This window comes from Onychomys torridus, chromosome 9 (genome assembly GCF_903995425.1).
Source record: "Onychomys torridus chromosome 9, mOncTor1.1, whole genome shotgun sequence".
In the NCBI taxonomy this organism is placed as follows: domain Eukaryota; kingdom Metazoa; phylum Chordata; class Mammalia; order Rodentia; family Cricetidae; genus Onychomys; species Onychomys torridus.
In genome coordinates, this window is record NC_050451.1 from 111,529,426 (window position 1) to 111,545,452 (window position 16,027).

At 37.4% G+C, this 16,027-nt stretch overlaps 1 protein-coding gene across 1 annotated transcript in view; it reads right to left on the reverse strand.

Annotated features, from left to right (window-relative positions):
• Nalcn (sodium leak channel, non-selective) overlaps window positions 1-16,027 on the reverse strand; it is a 326,188-nt gene that overhangs the window by 224,370 nt on the left and 85,791 nt on the right. The window contains exons 8-10 of the mRNA XM_036199902.1: window positions 11,245-11,387; window positions 11,001-11,105; window positions 3,775-3,861 (exon numbers count right to left, since the gene is read on the reverse strand). Coding sequence (XP_036055795.1) covers window positions 3,775-3,861; window positions 11,001-11,105; window positions 11,245-11,387 — 335 coding nt within the window. The remainder of the gene's footprint in view (window positions 1-3,774; window positions 3,862-11,000; window positions 11,106-11,244; window positions 11,388-16,027) is intronic.

Here is a 16,027-nt window from a genome sequence, read left to right on the forward strand (position 1 = left end):
CCACAGTATAAGGGAGTCTATTAAAGGGTCTCAGCATTAGGAAGGTTGTGAACCACTGCCTTAGACTGACCCTTTTCTCAAACCACTACTCTCATAGCACAAAGTAGAGGCTGGAAGGGGGACTCTTGCTAGCCAGCAAGTGAGTAGCTCCTGGGAAGGGAAGACAGGACAAGGAAGCTAATTCAGGTTGGAGAATGAAGGAGCTTCATGAGACACAGGACTTTCACTTATTTCTTTATAATTTAAGAGTGAATCTGTCAGGAATTACATATATATATATATACACTAGAACTAGATATATTACTATATATTCATACTTAGCCTATGAAACTGATATGAAAGTATGCAAAATGAATACAATTAATATTAAATGGATGAAAAATTTTAACAAGTGTGTTAGAGAACTTAAGAATCCCTTGTCAGGTCAAATAGCACTGTTCTGTTTATCTATCCTCCTGTTCTGACTTCAAGATGTTATAATGAAATGGACAAGCATATTTATTTTCATTTATCATAAACAGAAAAGACCATAATAAGGACATAAAACTAAATCTTTTCTCAGCATGCCTGCATATGATTCCCATTATACTTATTATGCCTGTGATTACAACTATAAATTGAGTCTCATAATGGTAAATGAATTTTCATAGTTTCTAATTGCAGATCAGAGGCGGCTAGTCCACTAATAACATTATAGTCTCTATTATTCAGCAGAGTTGTATTGTCATATTTCATAATTCATTTGAGTAATTCTGCAACCAATAAATATAATGAGAAGGGAGGAAGACCAATAGAGTTGGAACATTTGGCATAAGGTAGAGAATATTAAGGCACATCAATTAACATTACTAAATTGTCTGAGCTGAGAAGCTGAGGCAAAATGGAGTCTCTCTGATTAATGCCAATTATTTAACACTTATTTCTCCAGCAAGGAAAAGCTCTATATCAGTAGAAGTCCCACCAACCATGATTTCTACAAAAAAACTATGTTCAATACTTGAATAGCTCCATGCACTTATTAAGTGAAAAAGTGGAAGAGCAATATAGCATTAGAAGCTCTGAAAGTGTTTGGCTTCTCCTGAAACTCTGTTCTGTTTGTCTTCATGAGACTAACTTCCAAGAACTAGAAACTGAACCAATCATGGCAAAAACAACCACCCTGATAAAAGGCATTTCCTTCTATTTTCATGTCACCATGGCCTAAAACAAGCAGTACATTGGCAGTATGTGTCAAGAAAATACTCCCTAAAAGTAATAATGGCTTTAGATAACTGGATGGTTATTATGTCTCCTATTTGGTACTCTGTTAGTTTATTTTCATAAGTCTGTGATCCCTTGAATATTTTTTAATCGGATAAAACATGGAACAACTACAAGTAAGTTGCTCTAATTGTATATTAGTGATGTTAGTACAATCAAAATATGTCAGAAGAAAACCACAAGATAATGTTTAATATTATCATTATTCATTTGGGAATAATGAATTTAGCCTGCATTATTTAAATGATAGAAACAAGTAAATGTGCAACAAAATGAAATTGCAACCTAGAAAACAGGAGAAATATTTGTGTACCTTATATTAGAAAGGAAAATAAAATCTTAAATATAAATTGTAAATATTTAAGACAGTTATACATCTGAAGAGGAAAAAAAGGTAAACAAATCTGAGTGAATCTAGAAATTTCATAGGTAGGGACCCCAGGCCCCATCTTCTAACCATTTGAGTCTTGTCCTGATCTCAGATGCACCTGCAATCAATCATCTCATGCTTACTTTTGGGTTTCATTGTTAAGAAAACACCATGATATCACCTTGCTCTGGAGACTGTACATGTAGAACAACAGATCATGTGCTAATATATTTCCTTCACAGTTACACATGGAGGTATTTGCAGAGCCCTACATAACTCAGACATTTTAGAAAATAATTTGACAAGAATTAACATGGCAACAAAACTTTCTGTTGAAATGTTTTTGCTTGTGTGCCATTATTCATCATTTATCAAATCCCCACTTGCTGATTCGTTTTAGATTTTTGTCAACTTGACACAAGCTAGAGTCATCTTGGAAGAGCGACTCTCATCTGAGAAAATTCCTCCATCATATTTTCCAAAAGAAAAGCCTTTGGGTACATTTTCTTGATTAATAGTTATTGTGGGAGGGACCCCATCCACCGTGGTGGTGCTGCCCCTTAGTAGGGCATCCTAGAATATTAATTTTAATAATAGGCAAAGATGTATTACATTTGTTTCTGCTGCAGAATATTACATTAACTGTGTAAAGGTGTGTTACTTTAGTTCATACTGCATTTGTTTAATGATGTAAGGATGTGTGTTTAATTATGTAAAGATATGTTGCATTGTTTCACCCTGCCTGCCTAAGGCACCTGATTGGTCTAATAAAGAGTTCAATGGCCAATAGTTAGGCAAAAGAAAGGATAAGGGGTGCTTGCAGGTAGAGAGAATATATAGGAAGAGAAATCTAGGCTCAAAGAGAATGGAAAAATGAGAGAAGGAGGAGAGAAAGAGGGACACATTTGGGGCAAGAATCCAGGTAGCCGCTAGCCAGCCAAACATGAGAAACAGTGAAAGTAAGATATACAGAAGAAAGAAAAGTAAAAATTGCAGAGGCAATGATCTGACCTAGTCTGGTGATCAGATGGCCAAACACCCTAATAGTCATCTTGGAACTCTCATCCAATAACTGATGGAAGTGGATGCAGAGATCCTCAGCCAGGCCCCAGGTGGAGCTCCAGGTGTCCAATTGTCGAGAAAGAGGAGGGTCTGCAAGAGCGTGAATTGTTGAATCCAAGATTGCAAAAAGCACAGGGACAAATAGCCAAACGAATGGAAGCACATGAATTATGAACCAAAGGCGGTGGAACCCCCAGCTGGATCAGACCCTCTGGATAAGTGAGACCATTGAATAGCTTGATCTGTTTGGGAGGCATCCAGTCTGTGGGACCAGGATCTGTCCTTAGTGCATGAGCTGGCTGTTTGAAACCTTGGGCTTACACAGGGATACTTTGCTCAGTCTGGAAGGAGGTGACAGGCCCTGCCTGTACTGAATCTACCAGGTTTAAATGAATCCCCAGGGGTGCCTTGATCCTGGAGGACATGGGAATGGAGGGGAGGGGAGGAGCTGGAGGGAGGAGGACAGGGGAACCAATGGCTGATGTATAAAATTTAAAACACATAATAATAAAGAAAAAATATTTATTAAAAAAAATGCAGAGGCAAAAGGTAGATAAAAAGAAACAGGTTGATTTGAGTTAGAAGGGCTAGACAGAAATGAGACTAAGCTAGGCCAAGCATTCACAACTAATAATAAGTGTCTGTGACATGATTTGGGGGCTGGTTGATGGCCCCAAATAAAAAGCCTGGCATAGTAGGTGGTCTTGGATGGTTTAAGAAAACTGAATGAGACATGGGCAAGAAGGTGGAAATTAGCATATTTCCATGGCTTCTGCTTAAGTTCCTGCCTTGACTTATCTCAATAGACTGTGACCTGGATATTTAACCAAAATAAACCATTTTCTATGCAATCTGCTTTTTGTCAAAGTCCTTAGTCACAGCAATAGAAAGCAAAGTAGGGTATCTACTATACATCTAAATGAGTACTAACTAGGTCCTGAATACAGGATAGAATAAAACCTTGCCCCAACTTCTTGATAAATCTGGGCAATTCTAGAGCTTAGAGCCTATGAATTTATTTGTATAAAATAAAAGTCAAAGATCCATGCTGAATGATTTTTAAAAATGGTATTATGCTGTACCTGTAGGCAGGCTGGAGCACGTCCCTGGGGCTTGTTGACATCCACAGCTACTAGCTGCCAACCACCAGCAGCGTCTTCATGGAACATCTTTAAGACAAAGAGAGAGAGGATTCAGAGATGTTGAACATGGAATATTGAGAACTCTCAAACTGCCTACAGCTTTCTGTGTTTAAATAATACTGAAAATCTGTCTTCTTAAAGTTTTATATTTAGATCATGAATCATTTTCGCCATGTTCATGTTAATACTGAAAAGAAGTGAATAATAATAATACTCCTGTGAGCAATAGTAATAGCTTACATTTATTGAGCACTTATTATATGCCGTGCAATTTCTGCCATACACAGATTTTTGCATACTCAATCTTTTAGATACTCTTCTACACAGGAAAAATACTTTAGTATCTTAGCTGGTTATACTCATTATTATTATTTAGCTCTGCAAGAAAAGTGTAGTTAGAATTCTAAAGCATTATGTTTCATCTAGTGAGTATATATAAAAAGATTTTTAAAGATCTTAATTGATATTTCTCAGTGAATTAATTAAAAAGATTCTCATGCCAAATAATAGAAGTTCACTCTCAACATGTGGCATGAGTGTGGTAGTATTTCAATGGTGGTAGACTGAGAGGGTGCTTAACTGACTGTGTAATTATTTTAACTAGGTCACAATTAATTTACTCAACAGAAATTTAAAGTATATGTTTACAAATGTACATGTCATTTATATTGGCTTAGAAGACTTAGAAGAGATAAAATTCAAGATGCTATTGGCCTACCTTGGACTCCTTCACTCAGGTGTCTAGGTGATAGCCTTATGACACAGTCCACTCCCACTTAGGTTCTCATCTGTCAACATTATATTCAGCTGGAAGACACTTCCCACATACCCTGTTCCTCAGTAGTGTGTGTGTGTGTGTGTGTGTGTGTGTGTGTGTGTGTGTGTGTGTGTGCGTGTTGGTTGGCTTTAATGAGATAAATTTGTTAAATAAAGACATTAACCATAATAAGTCACTACTTTGTTTCTGCCCAAACAAAGTCTCTTTTTTCACACATAAACATTTTAATTGCTACCATTACTTGTGACTTTATGTTGGCCTGATCCCCTGTTATAAAGGGGAATCATTAATAGAAATCTGAGTGACAGCATGTGAATCATTACCTTGGCGCCATAATCATACTTTCAAACACTAGCCAGAGAGATTGTAGTTCATTTTCAGGAAGAAAAGTTTTCTTTGTATCATGATTGCAACAATGGGAAGCAAGTGCCTAACCTCACAGGTTAAATATCTAGATTTTAAATGAAATGATTAAGGTACATTAACACAAAATTTCTTTGACCAAATATGTCATCACAAATTATCAGTCCCAGCTGTCTGTTACAGAAGTCACTTTCTCTTTAGAATCAAATAAAATTAAAAAATTTTTTTTTGGTGGTAGAACTAAGCACATCATTTATAAGTGGGCTCATTCTGAGAATATAGACTAGCTGGGAAAACAAACAAGTTAAAGTGAACTTTAAAGACCTTGTTCAAGATTCTGGGATTCTCTTTTTAAGGGCAAATGTCAAAACCTATGCTGTCAGTCATCAGCTAAGAACACTCTGCCAATGCCTCCTGCACTGTCTTGTCAAGGCACAAAGCATTCTTGGGGTTAATATTTCCTTTCATTCATGGCAGACTAGTTTTTATGCTAAATTATTTTTCTCCAGCAGACCAAACTCAAATGAATCAATTTAACTGTCAGCAAAAGTGTTCTCTGAAGGTCAACCCTATGTTTGAAATAAAGTAATAGAAATGAAAAAGTGTTTCATTTTCTTTGGAGCCCAAATAATACAACATTTAAATTGGTTAATATGACTATAGTTCTTTGAGATAGAAAGTGGGCTAGCCAATAGAGACAGGAATCCCAAGGGGCTCAGATCTCTGGGGAGGATGCTGGGTATGACTATGGTCATTCTTTCTTTGTCTTCCAAGTCGGGACATTTTTATGAGGACCAGTTCCTACCCATTCCTGGAAGCTCATTTTGACCAGGTGACTACATACTAGCATCCAGGGTGTGAGCAGAGCCTTCTCATTCTTCCTGTATTTCTTTTCTGCTGCTTGAATATAGATGTGAGAGTTATAGCTGTAAGAGGCATCATAGTCTTCTATGTAGCCATGGGAAGGGAGACTGTGCTAAATGGAGCAGAAAGGTGATGGTGGTTGGGTGGGGACTGGCTCGTTGGCAACCTGGGCCAGTGGGCCAAACTCAACTGATCTCCTTCAACTTTTCCCAGAAAGGACACAAATCTATATCACCTAAAGACGTATGTTCAGCATTTGACCTGTATAGTAGAATATAATGTAGGTAGTTTTAGTTAAAATGTTGAGTGGTTCCTATGTTTTAATCATTTGACTTTTGTCTTCTGATTACATCACTAGAATGTTTATTATGTTTATTATTAAATACCTAGAAATGTGGATGAGAAAAACATTATCCAATATCCCAAGAGATAGCCATTACTGACATTTTAAACTTCCAAGAATTTAACACGTGTGCATGCATGCACATGTGCACACAAACACACATGTATACACACATACATACATGCACACACATGCAGACCACACATGAGATCTTTTTTTGTACTAGTAGGTTGTCCATGGATTTTCATGCCAATAAAGTTCAAATATTGTTTTACCACTTTCTATTTATTCCAAATTAGTACATTACCATCAATAACAAAATGCCAGAGTTTCAGAATTTGTTTTGCAGTCATGAAGATTGAACTCAGGGTTTTGTCCATGCAGACATGTACTTTACCACTGAGCTACATCCCCAGCCCTATCCTTATTTTTTCTATACTTTCCAAAGCATCTTTAAATATAATTCTTTGATTATTGTCCAACAATCTGAGGACAAATTTATAGAAGTTGATATCCTTAATCAAATAGTATGCATGCTTTAAAGACTTCGGTAGCTATTGCTTGACTGTTTTGGTGGTTTGAATGCAATGGCCTGCAATAGCTAAAACAAAAGGAGGAAGTATCTCATAGTGAGTAAAAAATGAAGGCTGGGCAACTTGAATAGAATCTCATGTTATCAACAATCAAACAAGATAATTAAACTCTCTATCTTTGCCACTTTTTAATCTGCAATGTGGGAACAATAATAGTACCCACTTCATAATATTGCTATAGGAATTAAGTAAGGCAGGTTGTAGTGTCAGTATACTATGCTCAATGCCAATGTTGATATAATGGAGTGATTGCAAGAAGATGCTATCAATTAGTGGGAGGGACATTATCCATCACAGTATAATGGACATCCATGAACATGCCCCTCTTAGTATAAGCACTTGGGAAAGCCTGAAGATTTCAGTCCTGTGAATTAGCTCAGGCTTGTTCATTTGAAAATGACAGACTTTTATAATGGGTAGCTTGATTTACAAATTAGTTAAGAATAATCTTGAGATGTCTGTGGACAAAATATCATCAGAGCCATTAGGTTATCCATTGCGGTAAGGTAAAAGAAATAATACTAGGAGCAGGGGCAATCTTGAAAAAATGAATTAAAATCCCAAATCTAACATATGTATACACATGTGCATATACACATACTGTGGAAAAAACTTTATTTTGAAATTGTTCTGCTCCTTTTTTAATTAAGTATTTAAAAATAGATTATTTATTAAAATCATGAGCATGGTCACCTGGCTTGATTTAATTAACAAATATGTTTGGTCCATGAATGTCAGTACACACACATGATACCAGCACTCAGGAGGTGAAGCAGGATTGCTGTATGATTAAGCCTGCCTGGGCCATGGAATGAGACCCTATCTCAAAATGAATTAGAAAAAAATCAGCAAAAGAATACATGTAGTGAGTCAGTCTCACAAAGCTTAATTTTCACTCCTTACTTCTCATGGTGAATGCTTCATCCATTCCCATGGCTTCTCACTGGAAAGAGCTCAAATTACACCACTCTGGGACAGTCCTTCTCTGAGCTCCATCCATTAACTGCTTCTCACACATCTGAGTAATATCTATTCATGTGGAAATTGCTGGATTTGGGACACTAAGCAATTTTTCCTCAAGTTGAGCATTAGGTTATATGTAGTGTTTCTTTTATTTTGGGTGAACCAATTCTTTCCATTTTTTGCTTGTGTGTCTTTCATTTATGTCTCTCTGCTTTTCTTGCTGAGTACTGCACATCTTTACAGAAGTTGATTTCGGCATATTCTAAGGATTCTGACAGGAAGGCAAAGAAGAAACAACTCAAAATCACCCCTTTACTTGCATCAACTCTACCTTATCTGTTTTGTAGCTTAGCTAGAGAATAATAATTCAGACAGCAACTGTCAGCAACAGCGCTCAGTCACACAGGAAAGTCTCAGGAACACTGTTCTCTTCACCAAGCACAGTGCTAATTTGCCAGAACTCCAACAGGATGCCATCAGGCCATGGATCCTTTATACAATGTGGGTATGCATGGTCTGCCTTCCTTGTGTCCTCTCTTGGTACACAGAGTACAAAAGGTCAGCACAGCCTTGGGCTTTGATGGTTCCTTAAGCTTTACTCTGGACAAAGTGAAACCAGCTTGTCCTTTGCATGTGCCAATCTAGGTGAAGAGATGACAGATGTCTAACTATAGTGAGGTGTTCAGTACAGGATGTGAAGGTCTGAATTAAGGAACTGCTGTATGTAAAGCTTTCCTAGCTCACATCAGCACATATTAACATCCAGTGTTAGGGCTGAAACCCTAACCTCTGAAAATGGTGAAATGAGAAATTGTATTGTGAACTAACAGAAGGTACATTTTGTAACAGGAATGTGAACCTTTTGTCCTATATACCAGTCCATCTCTGAGTATGTGGCAATATTTATCCATACCAATAACTATGCAGGATGTAATCACCGGTCCCAGCACAGCTCAGGCAGATCCATGATTAGGAATCTGAAATGATCTCTTCCAGTTTCCCTTCATTTTGCTGTTGCACACCATAACATGCTATGCACAAAAGCTTTGAAATCTGTATTTCCTTAATTTGCTTCTATGTGGCTACTCAGAGACATTTGGTGACACTCAGTGACCATTCAAATGAAAAAAAATATTACTTTGATAGTTGAAAGAAAAAATTTTATCATGGATTCTATTTTCCTCTGAAATATCAGTGCCAATTCTTAGTGAACTACCTATGTCCAAAGGTCTAATATATCCTCATTAGGTACACATGTATGTCTAAATGTATATACATATGTACATTTCTGCTGTCATGATTGTCATAGGAAGTTCACATAATTAATGACATTGCCAAGTCCAACATTCTCAGTCTTTTTTAACTCTGTGGTGAGAAAAACACATCGAACATAAGTTTCCCACATCATAGGTAAAAGAAATGACTTTATGTCCAAAAACCTGTGTGCCATATAGTAATCATAATGATTTTACCACTTTTGAGCCTATTTTGTCAGAATTAGACCCTTGTGATTTAGTGCCCTAAACCAATAAAAGCGAAGTCCAGGCTCTGAATCTTGTCAGATTTTACAAATCTAACAGTCACAACAAATGTTCTGTCTCCCTTCTGTACACATAAAAGCATCTGAGACCTCTTAGAAGTGGTGACTGAGAGGTGGGTGGAGCCTGAGGCCAGTTGCTAGGCTACCTAAGTGGTATTTTACCAAGAAGCAGCCTGCAGGAGCTTTGGTTGCTTAGCAACCAGGTCCTCAGCCATAGCATTTTTCTTAATGAAGGTTTTTTTTCACAGTTCTCTGTGTGATTACCTCTGCCGAACATTCAGGCGCATTCCTTCTTGAATTCCTGACTTATGCCTACACATTAAGTGCAATTTTGCATCAAAATAATTTTGTATGACTTTGTTCAAAATTTTCACATTTTGTCTTCTATTCTAACTGCTAGCTGGTTTGGCGCTTTACTTTTCCAGCTGTGATTTTATCTTTCAGAGTTACTTAATAAGCAAAATATGGTTTTAGGGACATTTTAGGCCATTGCCTGTGAGCGCTGCGTATAAGAGCTGCATTCACAGTTTTATGTTCCATTTACATCTCAATGTCTGTCACAGAAAACATGCCTGCCAAGAGGCTGTCACCTCAGGGAAGACCTGAAACTGTTACACTTCACAGTAAGCCAACAGGGACCAGACAAGGAGTAAAAGTTTCCTGGGTTGATTCCTTGAAAGTACCATGACATGGCATCTATGACTTAACCTATGTAGCATATTAATTTCTTTTCATGGAAATTTGAATTATTGTCAAACTTGAATAACAGTGACATAATTTCACTTGTAACAAAGGTTGAGCAATTCTGATATCTAAGGTATCATAAATGTCAGCTTCCTATGTTCAATGACACTTGAACATAGGATTGTTGAAAGTTCAATCAAAAAGTCTTCAATATAAAATGTTCATTTTGACCTTTCCAACAATAGATCTATATAATCATTTGCAAACAGATTTTTTTCATAATTTAATCTCGAAATAATTGTTAAAATCATTAAATTGCTTCATTATTAATTCTGGATTTTTCTTTTTTTCTCCTTCTATTCATTCTAGAAGATATGCAAGCCTGCCTTTCCTGTTTCTAAATAACAAAATATGAAAACACAAATAAATAAGTAAATAACAGGATATCAGAGTGCCTCATATATAGTTGAATGTTCTGTTGCTTTTGTGATATTGGATATTATCTCTAACATTTTGGGAGAAGGAAACCATACTGAATATATGATGATTTCTCAACAACCACAGTCATGCAATGGGGACTGAGGAGTTTTCACTACACTTTTTTGTACTTTGGTTTGTTCTGAATTAAATACATCTACAACACCAATACTTCTATCCTCCATATAAGGACCACTGTATAGACTTGTGGTTATACTAAAAATGAGAACTTTCCATTGTCATATTTACTCAGTATGCCTTTGAGGACTTGTGGTCTTGGAATCAAATCAAAGATCTATAATAAACATGGTTGGCAATATTGCTTTTGTTATGAAGCCACCCATGGAACTTATAAAGAACTTGATGACCTTCCTCACACCACCCCAAAAGTCTAGGATGACTATTCTGGCCTTAGACCTCTTCATTTGTATTTTCAAACCACTCTCCCACTATACCATATTGCAGCGTCCTATTCAAGGAGCATTCCCCAAGGCTTCACTGCTATGAGGATAAGATGTACCTGAGGCTGAATGGACTATGATCATCTTGTCATAAAGATACCTGTGTGGTTGCAGTGGAAGTTGTGCTGCTCCGAGTTCCCCACATTTGTTGAAATTGTACTCTGATTTCTGCAAATGTCTCAATTATGACAGCAATAAACACATTCTGAAAGGAAATGACAAACCACATTTACCAAACATTGGAGATGGAGTAGCCTAGTGATCAATAAAATCAAACAAAAACAAAAAACACATGTTAAACATCACAAAATATACACACTCTGAGCACATTTCTTTTCTGGTACCTTCACAAGCCAGGCAAGGAAGAAAATCAGCGTGATGAAGTAGAAGTAGGAACGCCAGCGGGGGAAGCTGTCGATTGCTCTGTACATGAGAAACACCCAGCCTTCCTGAGATGAAGCCTCATAGACTGTGAATATACTCGTGCCTGTCAAGATAGGATAGCAGACTGAATCACCATTGGCTTTTGAAATAAGAAAATATTTCTCAGATAATCAATAGTTATCCACACTCATTGTCTCCATAACACAAGTTCCTCTAAAAGGGATTAAAATTATGTGTTGTATTTTGCAGTTCTTAGGATTTTGGTAAAGATGTGTTTGACTTCAAGCCAGGGTAATTTCAGTATCACCAACAACAGAGCAGCTTTATATTATGTCTTTAGATGTTTAAGGCATTTGGTACAGGGAAAATGAAATAAACATTGAAACTAGGCAGAGGAATACTACAAAAATTGTGTAGCACAGAAACTCAGTACTTGGGACTTGGCACATTGAAGGTGCTCCACCTTTAACCAAAATGGGGTAGGTCTGAGAATTTGGTTGGATTTGGAGTCATTTTCTCACTGGAGAACTTAACTACTTCAGGCTCTGGAAATTAACTTGGTAGAACTCGCCTCAGGCTTCATGATATTTAGATATGGGACTATAAATTGTCCTTTAATGCTTTGCTTTGTCAGGAACTAGCATCTCATTGAACACACTCCTGGTAATGACAATTAAGTTTAAAATATCTGGCTATCTGTATAGAACACCTGGTTTAAGAGAACTTGAGATACTGAACAGGAAAAGACATATTTTCTCCTGTCAACACAATGAGATGTTTTACGGAGACTAAAGCATATTGATATTAAAAGACTATTCAAGGATTTATAATGATACTTTGGAGAATATGAATTAACACAGTCACTTTGGAACAAGTTTCTAGATATTTAACTGACAACACTATCCCTTTAACTCAATGACCTTTGTGTACACATCTCCTGTTGTGGTGAGGTTTAACTGGCAATTTCTGTAAGACCTTGACAATGATATATGATGAGTTCTCAATACACTTCAGGCACCACCATCATCAATATAGAATAGAAACACCCAGTTCAATAATGCATTGTAAGAAGACATAAAATCTGTTATGTACTAATGCTATTTATAAAATGTGATGTGTGTTGTTCATAGAACTGATAGATATATGGCTCCAGTAAGTTCAATCACCATGAAGGACTTAAATTATTATGAAATATAACCAATATCCACCAATGAACATTCTAATCATAAGAAGCAATTCAATTATGATATATATGTGAATGACCAAACTAAGAAGGCTTGGAAGAGTCTGATGGGCCTCATCAAGTCTGTTTTTGGAGGAAGAAGGGTGACCATGAAGGAACACAAAAAGCATTCAGAGCCAATGTATGTATTTCCATTATACAAAGGGAAATATGATGGAAAATCCCTGAAAATGCAGACAGTGAGAAATAGAGGCATAAAAGAAAAGCAGAGAGAAGGAAAATAGAGTTCTGTTTGGTGAATTTTTATTGCATAATCACTTTATGTAGAATTTTTGTGTGTGTGCAGAATGCAACTTGCTGTATGTGGTGCCTCTATTTTTAAATGCAGTTTTTTAGATTTATGTTTAACATATATTTAATTGGCTTGCATATTTATGGGGTATGGTACAGCATTTTAATACATACATGTAATGTAATGATAAAGTGAAGGTAATTGTCATTGACATTTCTTTTATCTATTTGAGATAGAAGAATTAACCATTGACTGGGAGGATGGCTCAGCTGATGAGGATACTAGAGGCAGAGACCTGATGATCTGAGTCCCATTCCTGGAACCAATGTGGAAAAGTCTGATATAACGGTGGCATCTATAATACTGGAACTCTTATTCTGAGGTGGTAGGAAGAGACAGGAGAACTGCGTGAGGCTCAAGAACCAGCTAGCCTCAGTTCATTGATAGAAACAAGAGAGTGCCTGTCTCAAAACAAGGCAGAATGGGAGAACTGCCTCCCAAGTGCTGTCCTTTTATCTCCACATGTGGATTGTGGTATGTATCATCATTGTCACCACACACACACACACACACACACACACACACACACACACACACTCATTCACTCTTGTTTTTAGCCATAGTAACCAATATGCCATTGCACTTTAGAAGTTACTTCTAGTTACTGCCCAACATCCTTTACAGGTAATTCTATTCTCTACTTCTATGCGACTGACTTTGTAGCTTCCATGTGCAATTAAGAATATGAGGGAGCACCCAGGCAGTGGGACCTGGACCTGTCCTTGGTGCATGAGCTGGCTGTTTGGAACCTTGGGCTTATTACACAGGGGCACTTTGTTCAGCCTGGAAGGAGGGGACTGAACCTGCCTGTACTGAATCCACAAGGTTTAAATGAATCCCCAGGGGAGTCTTGGCCCTGGAGGAGATGGGAATGGAGGGGAGGGGCTGTGGGGGCAGGTGGGGTTGGGGGTGGGAGTGGGGAGGACAGGGGAACCCATGGCTGATGTGTAAAATTAAAACACAAATATAATAAATTAAAAAAAAACAATGTGAGTATACAAGCTTCCATTTTAAGACTCTTATTTTTACTTTGGTAAGTTATTGGCATAAGAGTTGGCTTTTAGCTAAGGAGGTCTCTGTCTTATTAAGTCGAGATATGGGGAATAATGACAAGGGCAAATATTATTAACTATTAACTACCTTTTGAAGAGAAGGAAACTGAAGATTGTTAGTTATCAAATATCTTGAGCTGATACAGTGATAGGACCAGAAATTGAACTCACTTACTAGGTCACACACATGAAACTTTTTTCTAATGTCATGCTCTATTTTTTTCTTGCTTGAGATTAGATTGGAAGAATAAATTGTTTTCTATTGTTGTCTTTATTTGAACAAAGTCTATTCTTTTATGCATGATAATGGATAAGTTTATAATATATCAAAGAACTTGTATAAGATGACTTTCATACACACACACACACACACACACACACACACACACACACACACAAACACACACACACAAGGCTGAGATCTGAGCAGCACAGACAAGCAACAAAATGCCAGCAGAAAACAGCAACTACTCTGCCAGTTCATGTTCTGAACATATGTAGCACTTTTACCCATGTAGACTTAATACAAAGGACAATTTTAATATAAACAATTGTTATCCCCTTATTTTCTTCTGGCTATTGAAGGGAAACAGAAAAATGGCTACAGAAATCCATTATAAACCACCATTAAAGTGTAACAGCTTCACCTAGAGTGCATTTTTCGTTAAAATGAGGATTTTCAATGTAAGATTAATTCCCCAATCTCTCTGCTCAAATCTATCTGTATTACATCTACAGTGAAGATACTATTTGGAATTAAGGGCAAAATAGTATTTGCAACATGTAGTCTTGATGCTTTCCCTCCACTTTTCCTCATTCAGCAAAGGGAAAAGCTGGAGTCAGTAATAACCCTCAGGGCAGTTCAAAAGACAGGTGTGTTGATAAAATAGAAAACTGAAAAAAAAAAATCACAAAAAGACTACAGGACCATGGTGACTGCTTAAAGAAATGTTCCCAGCCACATGTAAACTTCCCCAGGTCAGATGGCTTTGAGGATGTCACATCAGGTTTGGGGTCAAAGGTGAAAAAATGCAACACTTCTCCTTACCCTTCTGCATCTGGCTTTGCAAAACACAGGAAAGAAAAACACTTCTAAAAAGGTTTTCCAACGGTTGACTAGGATTTAAAGTAGATACAAATGAAATGCATGGAATCATTTTCCATGGTTAGTACCAGCCCTGAGCAAGGAGGCTATTGCTGTTCCCTGGGGCCTCTGTTTTCTGCTGTCTGTCTGTCCCAAGTTGCTTTCCTATGGCTTCTCATCAATCTCCTCTTCTCCATAAGAAGTCAGGATCAATGCGTGGTAACTAGGCCTTTGAGGCCCCCAGAAGGGATTAAAGTAGTTCTAAGGGACTCTGTTCATTTTCACTATGCTGATTTTTATAAAGAGCACTTCTGACTCCTGTATTTCTCTAGCTTTCTGTCTCATCACATGAGCTTTACCTCTCAGAAGAGCTCTCTCCATTATGTTGTTGCCAAGGGAGCACTCACCAAGTCCAACCAGATGAAGCCACTTTATCTATTATGCTATTGAAGGAATGTGGGAAGTTGGAGTTGAGGAAAGCTTGAGATAACACAATGAAGTCTTGGTCTACAAATTACTTTCACCTTCACACTCAGGTTTCCTAGAGGAGCCAAGAGATCTCATTTTCAGCCATATATGTCAGCTTCTCAGCATTTAGACACTCACTTATCAAGTCTTAACTACTCCAATGGCATTCCACTTCCTGCTGCAGCCCAGTCTTTGGGCAGGCAATACCCCATTCCACTGTGTGTCAGTTAGAAATCTCCTGTCAGCTTGGGGAAGCACAGCAAGTTATGGACATCTGGAGAATCCACTCCCTCAGCTCTGCCTGTCACTAGGTCAGGGTACTGTGGGTACTTGTTTTTCTCTTTGGTTTTTGACCCTTCTAATCTACATTCCATGAAATAGATCTGACTGTGTTTCCCTTCCCATCTGTGAGGAGAAGTTCGTCTCTGTAGGGGAGAAAGATGGGGGGAGGGAAATAAAAACATTCTTGTCCTTCAAGCATCAGCTTTCCTAAAACCTTTCTAAACTGTTTTTATTTGTTTGTGTTTGTTCTGTCTGATACTCCTGTTCTTACCATTTTCATAGATGAGCTGATTGACTTTGAATCTTGGAATTCAGGGTTTCA